We start from the raw sequence: 12,155 nt of genomic DNA, 5'->3' as shown, positions 1-12,155 counted from the left end.
GCTGAGCTACTGTCTGAGCACACAGTAATTCAGTGCCCAAGTGTGCTCCCAGATTCCCAGCTCTGACTTACATGGTGTATATAAAGTGAGAGAAAGGGTCTTTTGCTACTACCTTTTAAATTCTGTCACCTTTTCTGGAGTTGTGCTGTCCATAAGAGTCCTGAAGGCAGAAGTAGGAGAGCATTGAGTTAATATGGGAGTCACAGCTCCTGGGAACATTGTGAACAGAGTTCCAGATTGCCAGAATCATAGAGAAGGCTGCAGATTTGCAGAAGTTACCTAATTTCCAAGTTTGTGATGGGAAGGAGTTGCAAATCTAGTGTTTAGTAGTGCAGCCTGTCTCCCAGAAAAGCATTAATTTTTGTATGACAGGTAACTTTTTATTCTCTTTCGATGGGTTGGGGCTGAGAACAGGAGAACCTGACTCAGAACTTGTAGCTGAAGTGTAAGTATCATTTTAGGATGAGAAGGAACTGCTTGAAGGATTTACCAGTAACTTTAAGAAACACTGAAAAAGTATTCAAAATAAGTTCTGGGCAGAAAGATTGTGGACTCCCCTTCCCTGGAAGCGTTCTTGGCCAGGCTGGATGGGGCTCTGAGCATCCTGTTCTAGTGGAAGGTGTCCCTGCCTGTGGCAGGGGGTTGGAACTGGATGAGCTTTATTACAGAATCATAAATGGTTTGGGTTGGAAGGGGCCTTAGTGTAGTTCTACCTCTTGGTCTTGAGATTTATTAGCTGGATTGTCCATGTATTCCTCAGGAGTGGGGCAGCCAGGGACTTGCAGGGCAGTTACTGGTATAGAGACATTACACCAAGGTATTATTTTTCCTTTCACAGAGGTCCTGTTTGATGCAAGGTTTATCCCTAGAAATTTATTGAACTTGTCATTTAGAATCAATCTTTAAGCACGTGGTCTTACACTGTGGATGTGGTGCTGGCTCCTGATCAGAGCCAGGTAGAATCACCTCCCAGCTGGATAACAGAGCTGCTGGGAGCACACACACGCTTAACAGGAAAGTGGTTGATGGAAAGAGCTCCCTGTACTACAGTGGAAGTTTTTCTGTACAGAGCTGTGCAAACACCGTGCAGAGCAGAGGTGCTGACTAGAGCCTGGGTGGGACATGGCTGATTCTCAATCTGAGGATATTGTGACACTATTCTAAATGTCTTTTTCAGGGGACTCTGACTGATTAATTACATATGTAATATGTAATAATTACATATTAATTACATATTGTAGCTTCAAAATGTAACTTTGAGCAAACAGTTGAAATTCTGCTACAGCAGAAGCAATGCCAATTAGTGTTTGCTTAAGGCAAAAGCCACGAAGGAGGTTGTGTGGGCAGTGCCCAGGAAATGGAACACTCAATGCAATGAGTAACCCGTAGCCGCTTTCTCTTAAGAGCCTGTTCTTGTGTAACTGCTTGCAGGTGAAAATACGTGCCCAGTTTTGGGGGAAGATGGAGAATGCATGTGGAAGTACACAAGCCCAGTTCGTGTGAGTGGTGTGATCTCTGCTCAGCATTGCAGAGATCCATTTTTCCTGCAGCTTTTCTGAGTTGCAGCTCAGAGAAGTTCAGCCAAGTGTGGCTGAGCAGCCTCTACACAGAGCCTAGAGCAGTACAGTAGGAGGTTCAGTAGATTGTCAGGCCTGCTGTGGAAGTTTAAGAGGTAAAATTAAATCATCACTGCCTGAATTTAGTGTTAAAATAGTTCTACTAGTAGGTATTCAACTGAAAGACAATAAATACATCCACATTCACTCATTCAAGTTCAGCCAGAATGAGTTCAGCATCCATATTCTGTTAATAATGAGGTTTGCATGTTTATTTCCTTATAATGATCTTGGGGGTTTACAGTCATTCCTAGTAGAGGGTTATGCTCTATGGAAAGTTCCCATGGATCAAGTCAGCCTCAGCTGGGGCAGGGCTTGGCCTTTGTTGAACAGAGGTTTGAGCACCCAGGTGAGAGGAGGTCTCGTGGCTCTGAGGGCTCCTCCTGGCTCAGCCCCATCAGCCCTGGGTTCTGTGGCATTGGCAGGAGCAGGGCTCCGTGGAGATGGGCTTTGCCTAATCCTCACTCTAATGCTTGAGCTGCTGGGAGCCTCTGTGGGTTTAATGTCTGCCAGACCTGTGTCCTCAGGCTCAGCTGGTAATTTTAGGTCTGGCAGCTCATCCTGTTGTGTCTGGCCATATAAATCACCCTGCTGCTGTGACATCTGAGGTGACCTCCTCCTCCTCCTCCTCCCTTTGTTTTACCCTTCTCCTGATGCTGCCCAGATAATCCTTCTTGTGTCTGCAGAAGAGCTGCTGCTGTCAGGTTTAAAGTGGGAGAAAGGTCACATCCAGCTCCTGCTTACCTGGAAACAGGTGTTTGGGACAGCAGCAGGCTGAGTGGCTGTTTGGTATTGGCTCTGAATCCAGCCACCCTCAGGTGCTTCTCCCATTCTTTTTAGGTTTTATTTTAAAACTAAAATTCCAGTCACTTTCCTCACTTTTGCACCCACAAACAGGAGTACTCTGCACTTGCTGGGCTGCAGCTGTGAGGGAGTATCCAAGTTGGTAAGAGAAATTTGATGAGGAGGTCCAACTCTTCACCTCATTTAGCACTTGAATGATCCGGTTTCAGGTTTGGAGAACACAACATTCTCTGGCTCAAGGTTTAACTACTTGGTTTTCCAAACCCTTTCCCAGAGCCAGTTAACATAACACACAGAGGCTGGACACAGACTGAAGTAAGTTTTTTATTATGGTGACATTTGAAATCTAGCATGAGTTTTGACATTCCCTGCTCTTAGATTTCTAAAAGGTGTTTACGGTACAGTCACTTAAATAAGCTATTACCCTCCAATGGCCATTTTTGAGAAAGGTAAAGGAATAGAAACAGTTCTAAATAAACAACATGAATAAAACACCACCTAGGTGTCTTCAGGCATCAGGCTCCAAGATCAAACAAAGCTAGGAATAGTTTAAATTACATTTATTTTTAGTGTTTGGCTGATCACCCTTGTAACAGTCAGCTGGGGGAACAAAATAGGAAATTTATTTTAGCAACATAGGAAATAAAACTGGCTTATAATGAACAGACCCTTTAGCAGACTAGAATCCACTATCAATTCTATGCCTTTATTTAGAGCTTAATACATTCTTTAAAGCAACAGATACTTTAACAGTCCTCCTCAGAACTATTGTACTTGCAGTCTTTCAGACTAACAACAGATCAGGGACAGACTTTGTTGTCAGGGTGGACTCATCTGAATCCCTCATGTGCTGTGACTTTGCCTGCACCCTTTGGCTGAAGCTGAGCTGTCACAGGCAGAGCTGTGGGAGCCTGAGTCCCCTCATCAGTACCAGATTTCAGCCTGGTCAGCTGTCACTTACTGACAGAGCAGAAAGAGAGCAGGAGCCAGGGCAAAGGAAATCAGGCACTATTGTGCTAAATAAGTGTACTTTAGTTTATAGCCTAAACACACACCAGCCTTGTACCCCATTCTCTTCATTTACAAAGGATTTGCACTGCAGTAGCTGTATTATTGCCTACCAGCAGCTTTGAAATTCCATGATAAATCACTGCCCTGAGGATTATAAAACCATCCATGTCTTCTCTTGTTTATGTCATGTTTGCCGTTACATTCAGAAGTGATTTGGGGACAAAGGCAAACAAATAAAAAGCTACAAAAATCAATTGCTGGTGCTGCACAACAGCCCTGTTTTAGACTTAAAACAATTTGTATAAAAATAGTAATGAGTAAATAGAAAAGCACAAAGAAAAGCTATTTCTTGGTCTCTACAGGAGCCAAGACATTCAGTCTTCACCCCTACTTTAAAATCATCTTCAATTTGTTTCAAGTAACCACCATCATTCCCTCCCTCCTCACTGTTTATTTAACTGCAAGGCCACCACCAGCTCCACTCAAGAGCAGAAGTGAATGACAGGACCCACCACCATGGCTTTGTCCCATCTGAGGCTGGAATTTCAGGCCCCATTGTATTTCTTTCCTGCCCAAGGAGGGATAAAGAAGGTACACAAATGACTGTTGCAGAGAAGGGAATTAAACCAAGAAAAATAGTCTAGTAAGAGTACTAGAGTAGTAAGTAAAAGTATCTTAGTTTAAGAAATGCCTTGCAAGTCACAAGAAGAGTCTAACCAAGATGTACCATTAGAAAAGTTTTCTAACAAATCAAAACTATAAATATTTTTTAATGCCATCAAACATACTGATAAAAATCATCACTAAGTATCACTGTTCAGGCACAGTGCCTTTGTAAATACATTCAGGAGCACTTCTAGGCAAATGTGAACTCCAGAACTTGACATTCTGCCAGTGTCCAACTTGTTTCTGCATCAATTTCTCTATTGATTGGGTGATTTTGGACAGCATTCAAATTCTGAGCATAGATCAATCCATTAAACAATGATTGGAAAAGACAACAGGATATGTACTTCATGTGATTTCTTTTCTAGTATTGTCTACACTGACAAAATAGAGTAACTGTAATTCTTTCAAGATCAGAAAAATATTCCAAGCTGTAGCACTGCAGCATTCAGCAGTCTGTAAACAGCAGCAGGGTCCATTTCACTCAGGATCTTGTGCAGCTGCTTCTCCTTTCTGCTCACTTGCTGCTTCATGCTCTGGTGCCTCTGGAGCAGTGGTTAACGAGCTCTCAATGCTGTTCACAAGCAGCTTGGACTCCTGGCTATCAGCATCAGTTCCTAGTGTTGTCTTTAAAGAAATGTCATGAGGAAGATTGAGAGAAGGTAAAGATGGAATTGAAGGCAGGAGGTCATCCAGTGTGGGCTGTTTGCCTGATCCTTCAGGATACAGGGTTAAACCTTCAGGGTCCAAAGTTGAGGCATTTTCTGGGAAATTGAGAGAGTTTGTAAAAAAACAAAACATATCAGACAGTGTTCTCAGCATTTTCATTTAAAGAAAGAGACCCACATGGTATAAACTTAAGGAAAAGCACATTAGATTTTTCCATTTCTAATCCTGATTTCTGCTACTTCTTCCATCCCATTTTTGCCATTCTTGCTGAATTTTATTAAAATTTGCCTATTTCCAAAAACTGTAATGTTAAGCCAGCATGAGTTTGTGCCATTCCAGAAAGAAGACCCAAAGGAAATATTGAGTGAACTTACCAAAATAAGCAGAGGCTTCACTATTTGGCATTAATGTTTCAGAGCCTACAGAAGCCCCTGCTGCTGGCACGTTGAAGGAGGCAGATGGGGACAAGTTGGACACTTCTGTAAAGCTTGTGAACTCAGAAACTGAAATTCCAGACATATCTAGAAATCCTGAAGGAGAAAGCAAGTATTAGTTAGATGCAACACAAAATTCTAGATTCAAAAGGACGTGTTCTATCCAGACTGAAGTCAGTGAAGTCCCCTTCCTACTAAATGCAAATAAATTTAGCTTACCTGGTACCCAAATTCTATAGCTCTGAAATCCAGGGAAGTCAAAAACCTCAAGGAAAACCACCACCAGTGCTCAGAGTTCTGAATTTAAATCTCTACCTTGTTTAAGACCATATTAATTTATGTAGATGTACTCTAAAAAATTGGTGAAAAAAAGCACCCAAAAAAATATACCTGGATCCATAACTCTCTGGAGAGGGGGAGGAGGAGAAAGGGAGCTTTCTGGTGAGTAACCACTCATTTCTTGCTCTGTGGAATGATCCACGTTCATAACTGCTTCAGAGCTGTCATTCTGAGAGGTAGGTGCCAACAATGGAGTCTGGAATAAGACAGCAAGAAGTAAAAACACTGTTTTACATCAAAAGCTTCACCTGTAGCCAAACTTCCCATGAAAGATCCTGCCTGTCTCCATGTGCATCAGTTCAGAGAGAAGCTGTGACGCTGAAACTGAAAGACAAACACCACTCTGGACATGTTCCAGCTCAGCCTTTTAAAGCCAATCTGTTCTCAGAACTTGGTTCCTGGAGGTGTATCTTTCTCCTAGTGAAATAGGTGCTCTAACATGATCCTCATTGAGTGGCACAGCTGTAGGATGCAAGACTTGAAAATAGGGAGAAAATATCAGGCAAGAATTTATATCAGCTGACACTGGTGATCTGGCACCTGCTCAGCAGCATCAGCTCTCCCTTTTCCTTCACCCACCTCCACTTCATTCAACAAAATTGAATGCTGTACTCAAACATTCTGTATGACCACTGTCCCAAACAGCAGAAAATTTTGAAACTCCAGAGAATGTGGCAGAGATTGGAATTTATTTTTTTCCTACCTCTGTGTAACCATTAGTGGATGGCATAGGAGTTCCAGCTTCTGGTGAGGGTGAAGGTGATTTGCTTTCTGGCTTTTTCCTTGATGTTGTGGACTGTGTTGGAATTCTGTGCAAATAGCCATATCCAATACCACATCCTAAACTGTACAAATCAAGACACAAAAAAGGTGCTCTCAACAAAGTAATATTTTAAATTTTGACTTTTTAAAACAAGAATAGTTTGTGTCTTTTATCTATAGCAGGAAATACCTACCTGCAAGAATTTCCACTTAAGAGTAGTCAAGGAACACTCTGCAATCAACTTTGAGACATGCTGACAGCTTAGCTGTCAGTGAATTACTTTATATCTTTACAAAATATTTAATCTAACCTGATGTGGGTTTTGTTCTTGCTTTAGCTGAATGTTTTGACTATGAGAATGCAGATAATGAATCTGCTAATAGGAGTTCTGCCAATTGTTTCAACTTGAGCAGGATTAGATCCTGAATGTGCCCAATTCCTAGTTCTAAACTGATTTTTTTCAACATAAAGATTAACAGTTTTCAGTGACAAGTGTGAGGAAAGAAGGCTAAACTTGGAAACACCAATAACTGATAGTCATACTCCTAAGAGGAGCTCATTTACAGCAAGTGTAAAACCTGTCATCAAGAGAGATCAGTACCTTCCTTCTCCACCCCAAGCTCCATTGGGAGTCACAACTACCTCTCGGATGGAATCTGCCTCAGTGTTATAAACCATCAGCTTCAGTGGCTTCCCCTCGTGGGATTCAATCAGGGAAAAGAAATCCTCTGACTATGAAAAAAAAAAAAAGATAGAAAGTAGTAGTTAATAAACCATACATGCAAGTCAACATTTTACATAGTTATTTACTCAATGTGAGATATTTAACACCCAGAGACAGAAAAATCACCAATGTAGTTTGATCTTTAGTGGCAATTTCTTTTTATTGTCAGATTAAGAAGAAAGATAATGTTTACCTTAACAATAAAGCTTCTGTCATAAACACCAATGCTCCAAAATCCCTCAATGCCACCCCCATGTGTTTGATGAGATTTATACAAAACCAAATCCTACAATAAACACTTGGCAGGCACAAAGACAATCACTGGCTGCTGGAAGGAACGTGCACCCTACCTCCTGGAGAATCTGATCAGATCCAACAACGTAGTCAGTGTATGGCTGGAGACCAGCCAGAGCCGCAGGAGACGAAGGCTCAACGTCCTGTGAAAGAATGACACAAGTCATCTGCACCCACAGCAGGATAAACTACCAAGATCAAAAAGAACTAACTCCCAGAGCAAGGAAGGAAAGAACATTTTGTTAATGGGGTAAAAAAGAAGTTCTCGGATACATCCACCAGTAACATCCTGTAAAACATTCTGAGCAAGAAAGATGTAGAACATGATGAGTAAGAAAATCTTACCAATTTAAAATTACATCCTCTGAAGATGCTGAGAAATTGCATTGACTTAAACAACCAGAAACATAAATGTTCTTTCCTCTTCAGTTCTAGTCTTTTAGCTCTTAATTTTAAAATAAATTTGTGGTGCTTTTTGTAACATTAATATTACTTCAGTGAATTTAGCCAACACAGCGACATCAATCAGGGCAGAATCTTTTTGCTTTTGCCATCTATTCTTCAACATAAAATAAAAAAACCCTTCTCACCTATACTGTTTGGTCTGGTTGGGATGGAGTTATTTTTGTCACTGTCACTGGGAGCTCTGACAGCCACCCACTCCTTGTCCCTACTCAAACAGCTCAGACAAACCTTCAAGACTCTGTTCCCTTCCTCTGTGTGACTGCATCCCAGTACTTGCCATTACTGCTAAACATCCCACTGTAAAACAGGGCTACAGGAACAGTAACGGGCCAGGCAGGAACTGCTCCTCACCAGAACGTGCCAGACGTGCTCATTGGCTCCCTGGAAGCTGCAGAACCTCACGCTGGCTCCAAGGAGGCCCTGTCCTCCCCACATGTTACTGGGGATCACCTCCACCTCTCGGATTTTCATCGTTTTGATGTTGTACACCTCCAGCTTCACTGCTTTCTCAGCATTTGCCTTCAGCAGATCTTTCAACATATTGTTCTCTTTGTTCTGTAAAGCAGATACAGGATTAACATTATTTCCAGTTGCACCTGTAATATCTGTGGCAGAATTTGAATACAAAGAACCAAAACTAAAAGTTTAGTCTCTGTGGCTCACAAACAATCCCAGCAATTTCCAGTTCGATTTTCTTTTACTAGAAAGCAGTCAGTACTGTCAACACACATCCCTTTACATAAGTACTTCCTGTTGCTCCATTTCATCACTGGCATTCCTGTCCTTCACAACTGCTATTAAATAATACCAGTAGTATCAGATGCCAACTGTGTAGTCCTAACAATGAGCAGCAACATTTCACTTCAAGTCTCTGAGCTTCATCCCTCTTCAACAGCCCTTCAAAGTCACTGCACACTGACTGTGAAAGAATATCTTCATTTCTGTCATGTTAGAAGATTAAATTATCTTCCCCCAAAATCTGCCCTTATAATGATCACTTCCAAAAAAGACATCTCCCCTCATAAAACCAAGACAAACTTAATGAATTCAGCTTGAACGTGGTTAGGGTGGAGCATACATGGCAAAGCTCTGAGCCTTTTAAGTAAACTTACAAAACCCCAACCAAAACCCAAAAAAAAAAACCATCAAACCAAAACTCAACTCTCTCATAACTCAACACACAGGAACTGTGTTCTTGGTCTCAGAAGTGTAAGTAGACACACTGATTCTTTTTCATGTTTTATCAAATGTTGAAACAAGTTTGTTTAAACAAATGTTGAGCTCTATTGAATCACCAGTTCATTATTCACCTTGTGGTGGAAAATATGTACAAATGAGCAATAACATAAACATTGTATCAACCTGTTAAGAAGTTAAGGTGAGCAAAGGCATAAACAAAACCTTTCCTTCAAACTTGGGTCCAGCCAAAGAAACTGAACCCCTGCAAGTTTTCCATTACTTTTAATGTCCAATGTGAAAAGTTTCTCTGCTTGTGACAGTTATGGCTTTCACCTTTCATCATCACTGCAGCACCCACAGCTCATGTAGGGTGGAAAACAACAACACTGAAATCATCTGAGACTTACAAGCCTCGTGTGTCCTATGGCTATGATGAAATCAAAGAAAGGTTCCAGTCCTCCTTGTTGGGCTGGGGAGTTCTCCTGAACCTGCAGAACACAGATTTTATTGTTATTCCACACTGACCTCCAGTTACATAAGTGAGAGTGTTAATCTTTACACTTGTTTCAATATTTACTTTTCAGCTGAGCCAGAGATAAGGCACCAAATGACCACCCTCAAGCAGCAGTGCATAATTAGGCTCTTACTTTTATGTAACTATGAACAGATATCCCAATCAAGCTGTAAAAAGCAGGTTTTGAACCCCATATATGACACAAATGTTGAGATTCAGAGTTCACAGCCTGGAATTATTAAATACTGAAGTTTGGAGAAAGGCTTGGTTTTCTGCCATGATTTGCAGAGTTTTCTGCAGGATTTTCTGCAGAATGTTCTTCCATGGTTCTAACAACCTGAGCACAGTGAGAGTCCCCACTTGCATCAGAGCCATTTCCCTGAACACAAGGGACAGCTGGGTTCCCACATTTCCAGCCCATTGGAACAGGAATATTTACACAAGCACACACCTTCCCACAAGTTCTGGTCAAGAAAAGTGCCACCTCTTACAAAAGATTCCTAAGAAATAAGAGTTGGGACATCTCAATTTCACTAGAAGCAAAGCTGTCATAGAAGAGATGCCATCAACAGAGAGAACACTCATAAAACACATTCATACCAGGAAAAACCCCACCAAAAATTTGCAATTACATTAAAGTCCACCCACTTCAAAGTGCACTGACAAAGCAAGATGGTGTTAAGGAATCACTGCAAACCTACTGACAGTTTGCTCTTGACTTCACTTTTTGTTAACTCAGCAGCCCTTAACCTGAGATATATTTGACTCCTGAGGGCCACCTCACAATTTAAGCACAAAATTACAACCCACTCATCACCTAAACTGGGAAGTTCATTGCTAGGAAAGTTAAAACTCCAACATTTTATATTTGGTCTGGTGTTACCAAAATGCTAGATACGTTGTTTTTTTTTTTTTTTTTTTAATAAATAAACTTGTATTGGTATTGGGGCTTTTGCTGGCAGAACTGTTTATAGAAGTTATAAGATATATTTAATAGCATAGTTACTTCAGCAAAAGCTTCTAAAGCAAAAATAAGAATAAAAATCATGCTTTATTTTTAAACAGTCAAGACTGAGCACTGTAACCACAGCTGGAGTAGAAGTATTAACTTTCACCAGAACCCCGAACGGCATCAAAATCAAACAGGCATTTATACTGACGCTGAGAAACACAGAATGCAGATGAAATGGAAACTGCACGTGGCAGCAACGCTCCCATTCTTATTCCAGGGAGGGGAAATACCCACTAAAAGAAACGATAACTCATGCAAACAGCTGTTATCTGCCCATCCTTAAACCTCCAGATACGCATTTACACCACTGTACGTGGTGTAATCTGCTAAAGAGAGGAGTTACAACAAACTTGCATCTGGGAGAGGCAGCCACGGGGGAAAGCACGGCTGGAGCGGGAATTAACCCCATAACGCGCTGCTGTGGAGATCCACGGAGAAGGCAGCAGGGAGAGGAGGGAAGCAGGGGAATAGGGAGAGAGAAGGAGAAGAGCAGAGAGAGAGAACAGAGAGCGATGGAGGGGAGCCGGGGGAAAAGGAGGGGAACAGGGATGGGAGAAGCGCTGTTCTACTCTTGAACTACTTCAAGCTCCCCGAGAGCAGCCCCGCAGGCTCCCCCAGGCTGTTCGGCACCCAAGTCCCGCCAGGTCGCGGCCCCGAGCTCGCTGCAGCCGCCGGGACGGGCACCCGCAGGTACCGGGAGCGGCGCGGCCGCCCCGCCCCTGCCGGCGTGGCAGCTCCGGGAAGGAGCCGAGAGCCGGGAGCCGGGGCGGCCCGGCCGCCACGGGCGGGATGCGGCAGCGCGACCCCGCCGGAGCCGCCCCAGCGCCCGCCACCCCTCGCGGCCCTCCCAACCTCCCTCCCTCCGTCTCCCCGCGGGCCCGGCGGCCGCCGCCTCACCCCGTGCACGTGGAAGCCCTCGGCGCCGCCGCCGGGGCCCTCGGAGCTGGATCCCAGCCCCATGGCGGCCGCCCCGGCACCGCTCCGCCGGGACCCGAGCGGAGCCGGCCCTCAGGCGGCCGCGGCCCCCAGCATCGCCCTCACGCCGCTCCCGCAGGCGCGGGCAGCCGAGCGCCGAGCGCAGCGCCGGGACACGGCGGAGCGATGCGGGAGCTCGGCTCTACTCCGCGGCCTGGCGCGTGACCGGCGGGGAACGCCCCCTAGCGACGGGGGCGGGGCGGGAGAAGCGAGGCGTTGCTGGGGGCGGGGAAAGGGGCGTGGTTAATGTAGAGGAGGCGTGGTCTGTGTTAGGGGCGTGGCCAGACCCGAGGGGCGGGGCCAGCGCTGGAGTCCCGGAATCACCAAATCGCGGAATCGTGGAGTTTTTTAGGTTGGGATAAAACTTAACCCAACCCATGAACGAACACCACCGTGGGGACAGACCATGGCGCCTCAATCTTCCCTCAAGCACCTCCAGGCACGGCGGCTCCGCCACCTCCCTGGGCAGCCCCTTCCAATGTCCGGTCAAGCCTTTCTGTGAAGAAATTCCTCCTGATGTCCCACCTAAACCTCCCCGGCACAGCTTAAGACTATGAAAAAAACCCCAAACTCGCCCACTACTGTTCTCATTCCAACAGCCTTTAAAAATCATCCCCCTGTTAGTACAATCCAGAAGGAGGTTATTGCTAATTTTTTACTAATTTTGTGTTTCTGCTCCTCTCTGTCGGC

At 44.0% G+C, this 12,155-nt stretch overlaps 1 protein-coding gene across 1 annotated transcript; it reads right to left on the bottom strand.

The window, feature by feature from the left end:
• Positions 1–2,731: 2,731 nt before the first annotated feature.
• GORASP1 (golgi reassembly stacking protein 1) lies at positions 2,732–11,555 on the bottom strand. The gene is made up of 9 exons (XM_053960779.1): positions 11,388–11,555; positions 9,372–9,452; positions 8,137–8,340; positions 7,377–7,463; positions 6,904–7,034; positions 6,243–6,384; positions 5,591–5,735; positions 5,141–5,296; positions 2,732–4,861 (listed from the first exon to the last, which is right to left on the bottom strand). Exons 1-9 carry the CDS (start codon positions 11,448–11,450, stop codon positions 4,578–4,580), a joined length of 1,293 nt encoding a protein of 430 aa, XP_053816754.1. The 5' UTR covers positions 11,451–11,555; the 3' UTR covers positions 2,732–4,577.
• Positions 11,556–12,155: the final 600 nt, after the last annotated feature.

This window comes from Vidua chalybeata, chromosome 1 (genome assembly GCF_026979565.1).
Source record: "Vidua chalybeata isolate OUT-0048 chromosome 1, bVidCha1 merged haplotype, whole genome shotgun sequence".
NCBI lineage: Eukaryota > Metazoa > Chordata > Aves > Passeriformes > Viduidae > Vidua > Vidua chalybeata.
The sequence above is the reverse complement of the archived record's forward strand: the minus strand, read 5'-3'. Positions and strand labels throughout refer to the sequence as shown.

What these genes read in the sequence shown, in the direction of transcription:
- GORASP1 (XM_053960779.1), bottom strand. Translation starts at nt 11,450, where the DNA reads ATGGGGCTGGGATCCAGCTCCGAGGGCCCCGGCGGCGGCGCCGAGGGC. An exon ending in CTGATCAGATTCTCCAGGAG is followed by an intron (nt 7,035 to 7,376) that starts GTAGGGTGCACG and finishes TTTTTTTCATAG; the next exon opens with TCAGAGGATTTCTTTTCCCT. An exon ending in TGAAGCCTCTGCTTATTTTG is followed by an intron (nt 4,862 to 5,140) that starts GTAAGTTCACTC and finishes TCAATTTCCCAG; the next exon opens with AAAATGCCTCAACTTTGGAC.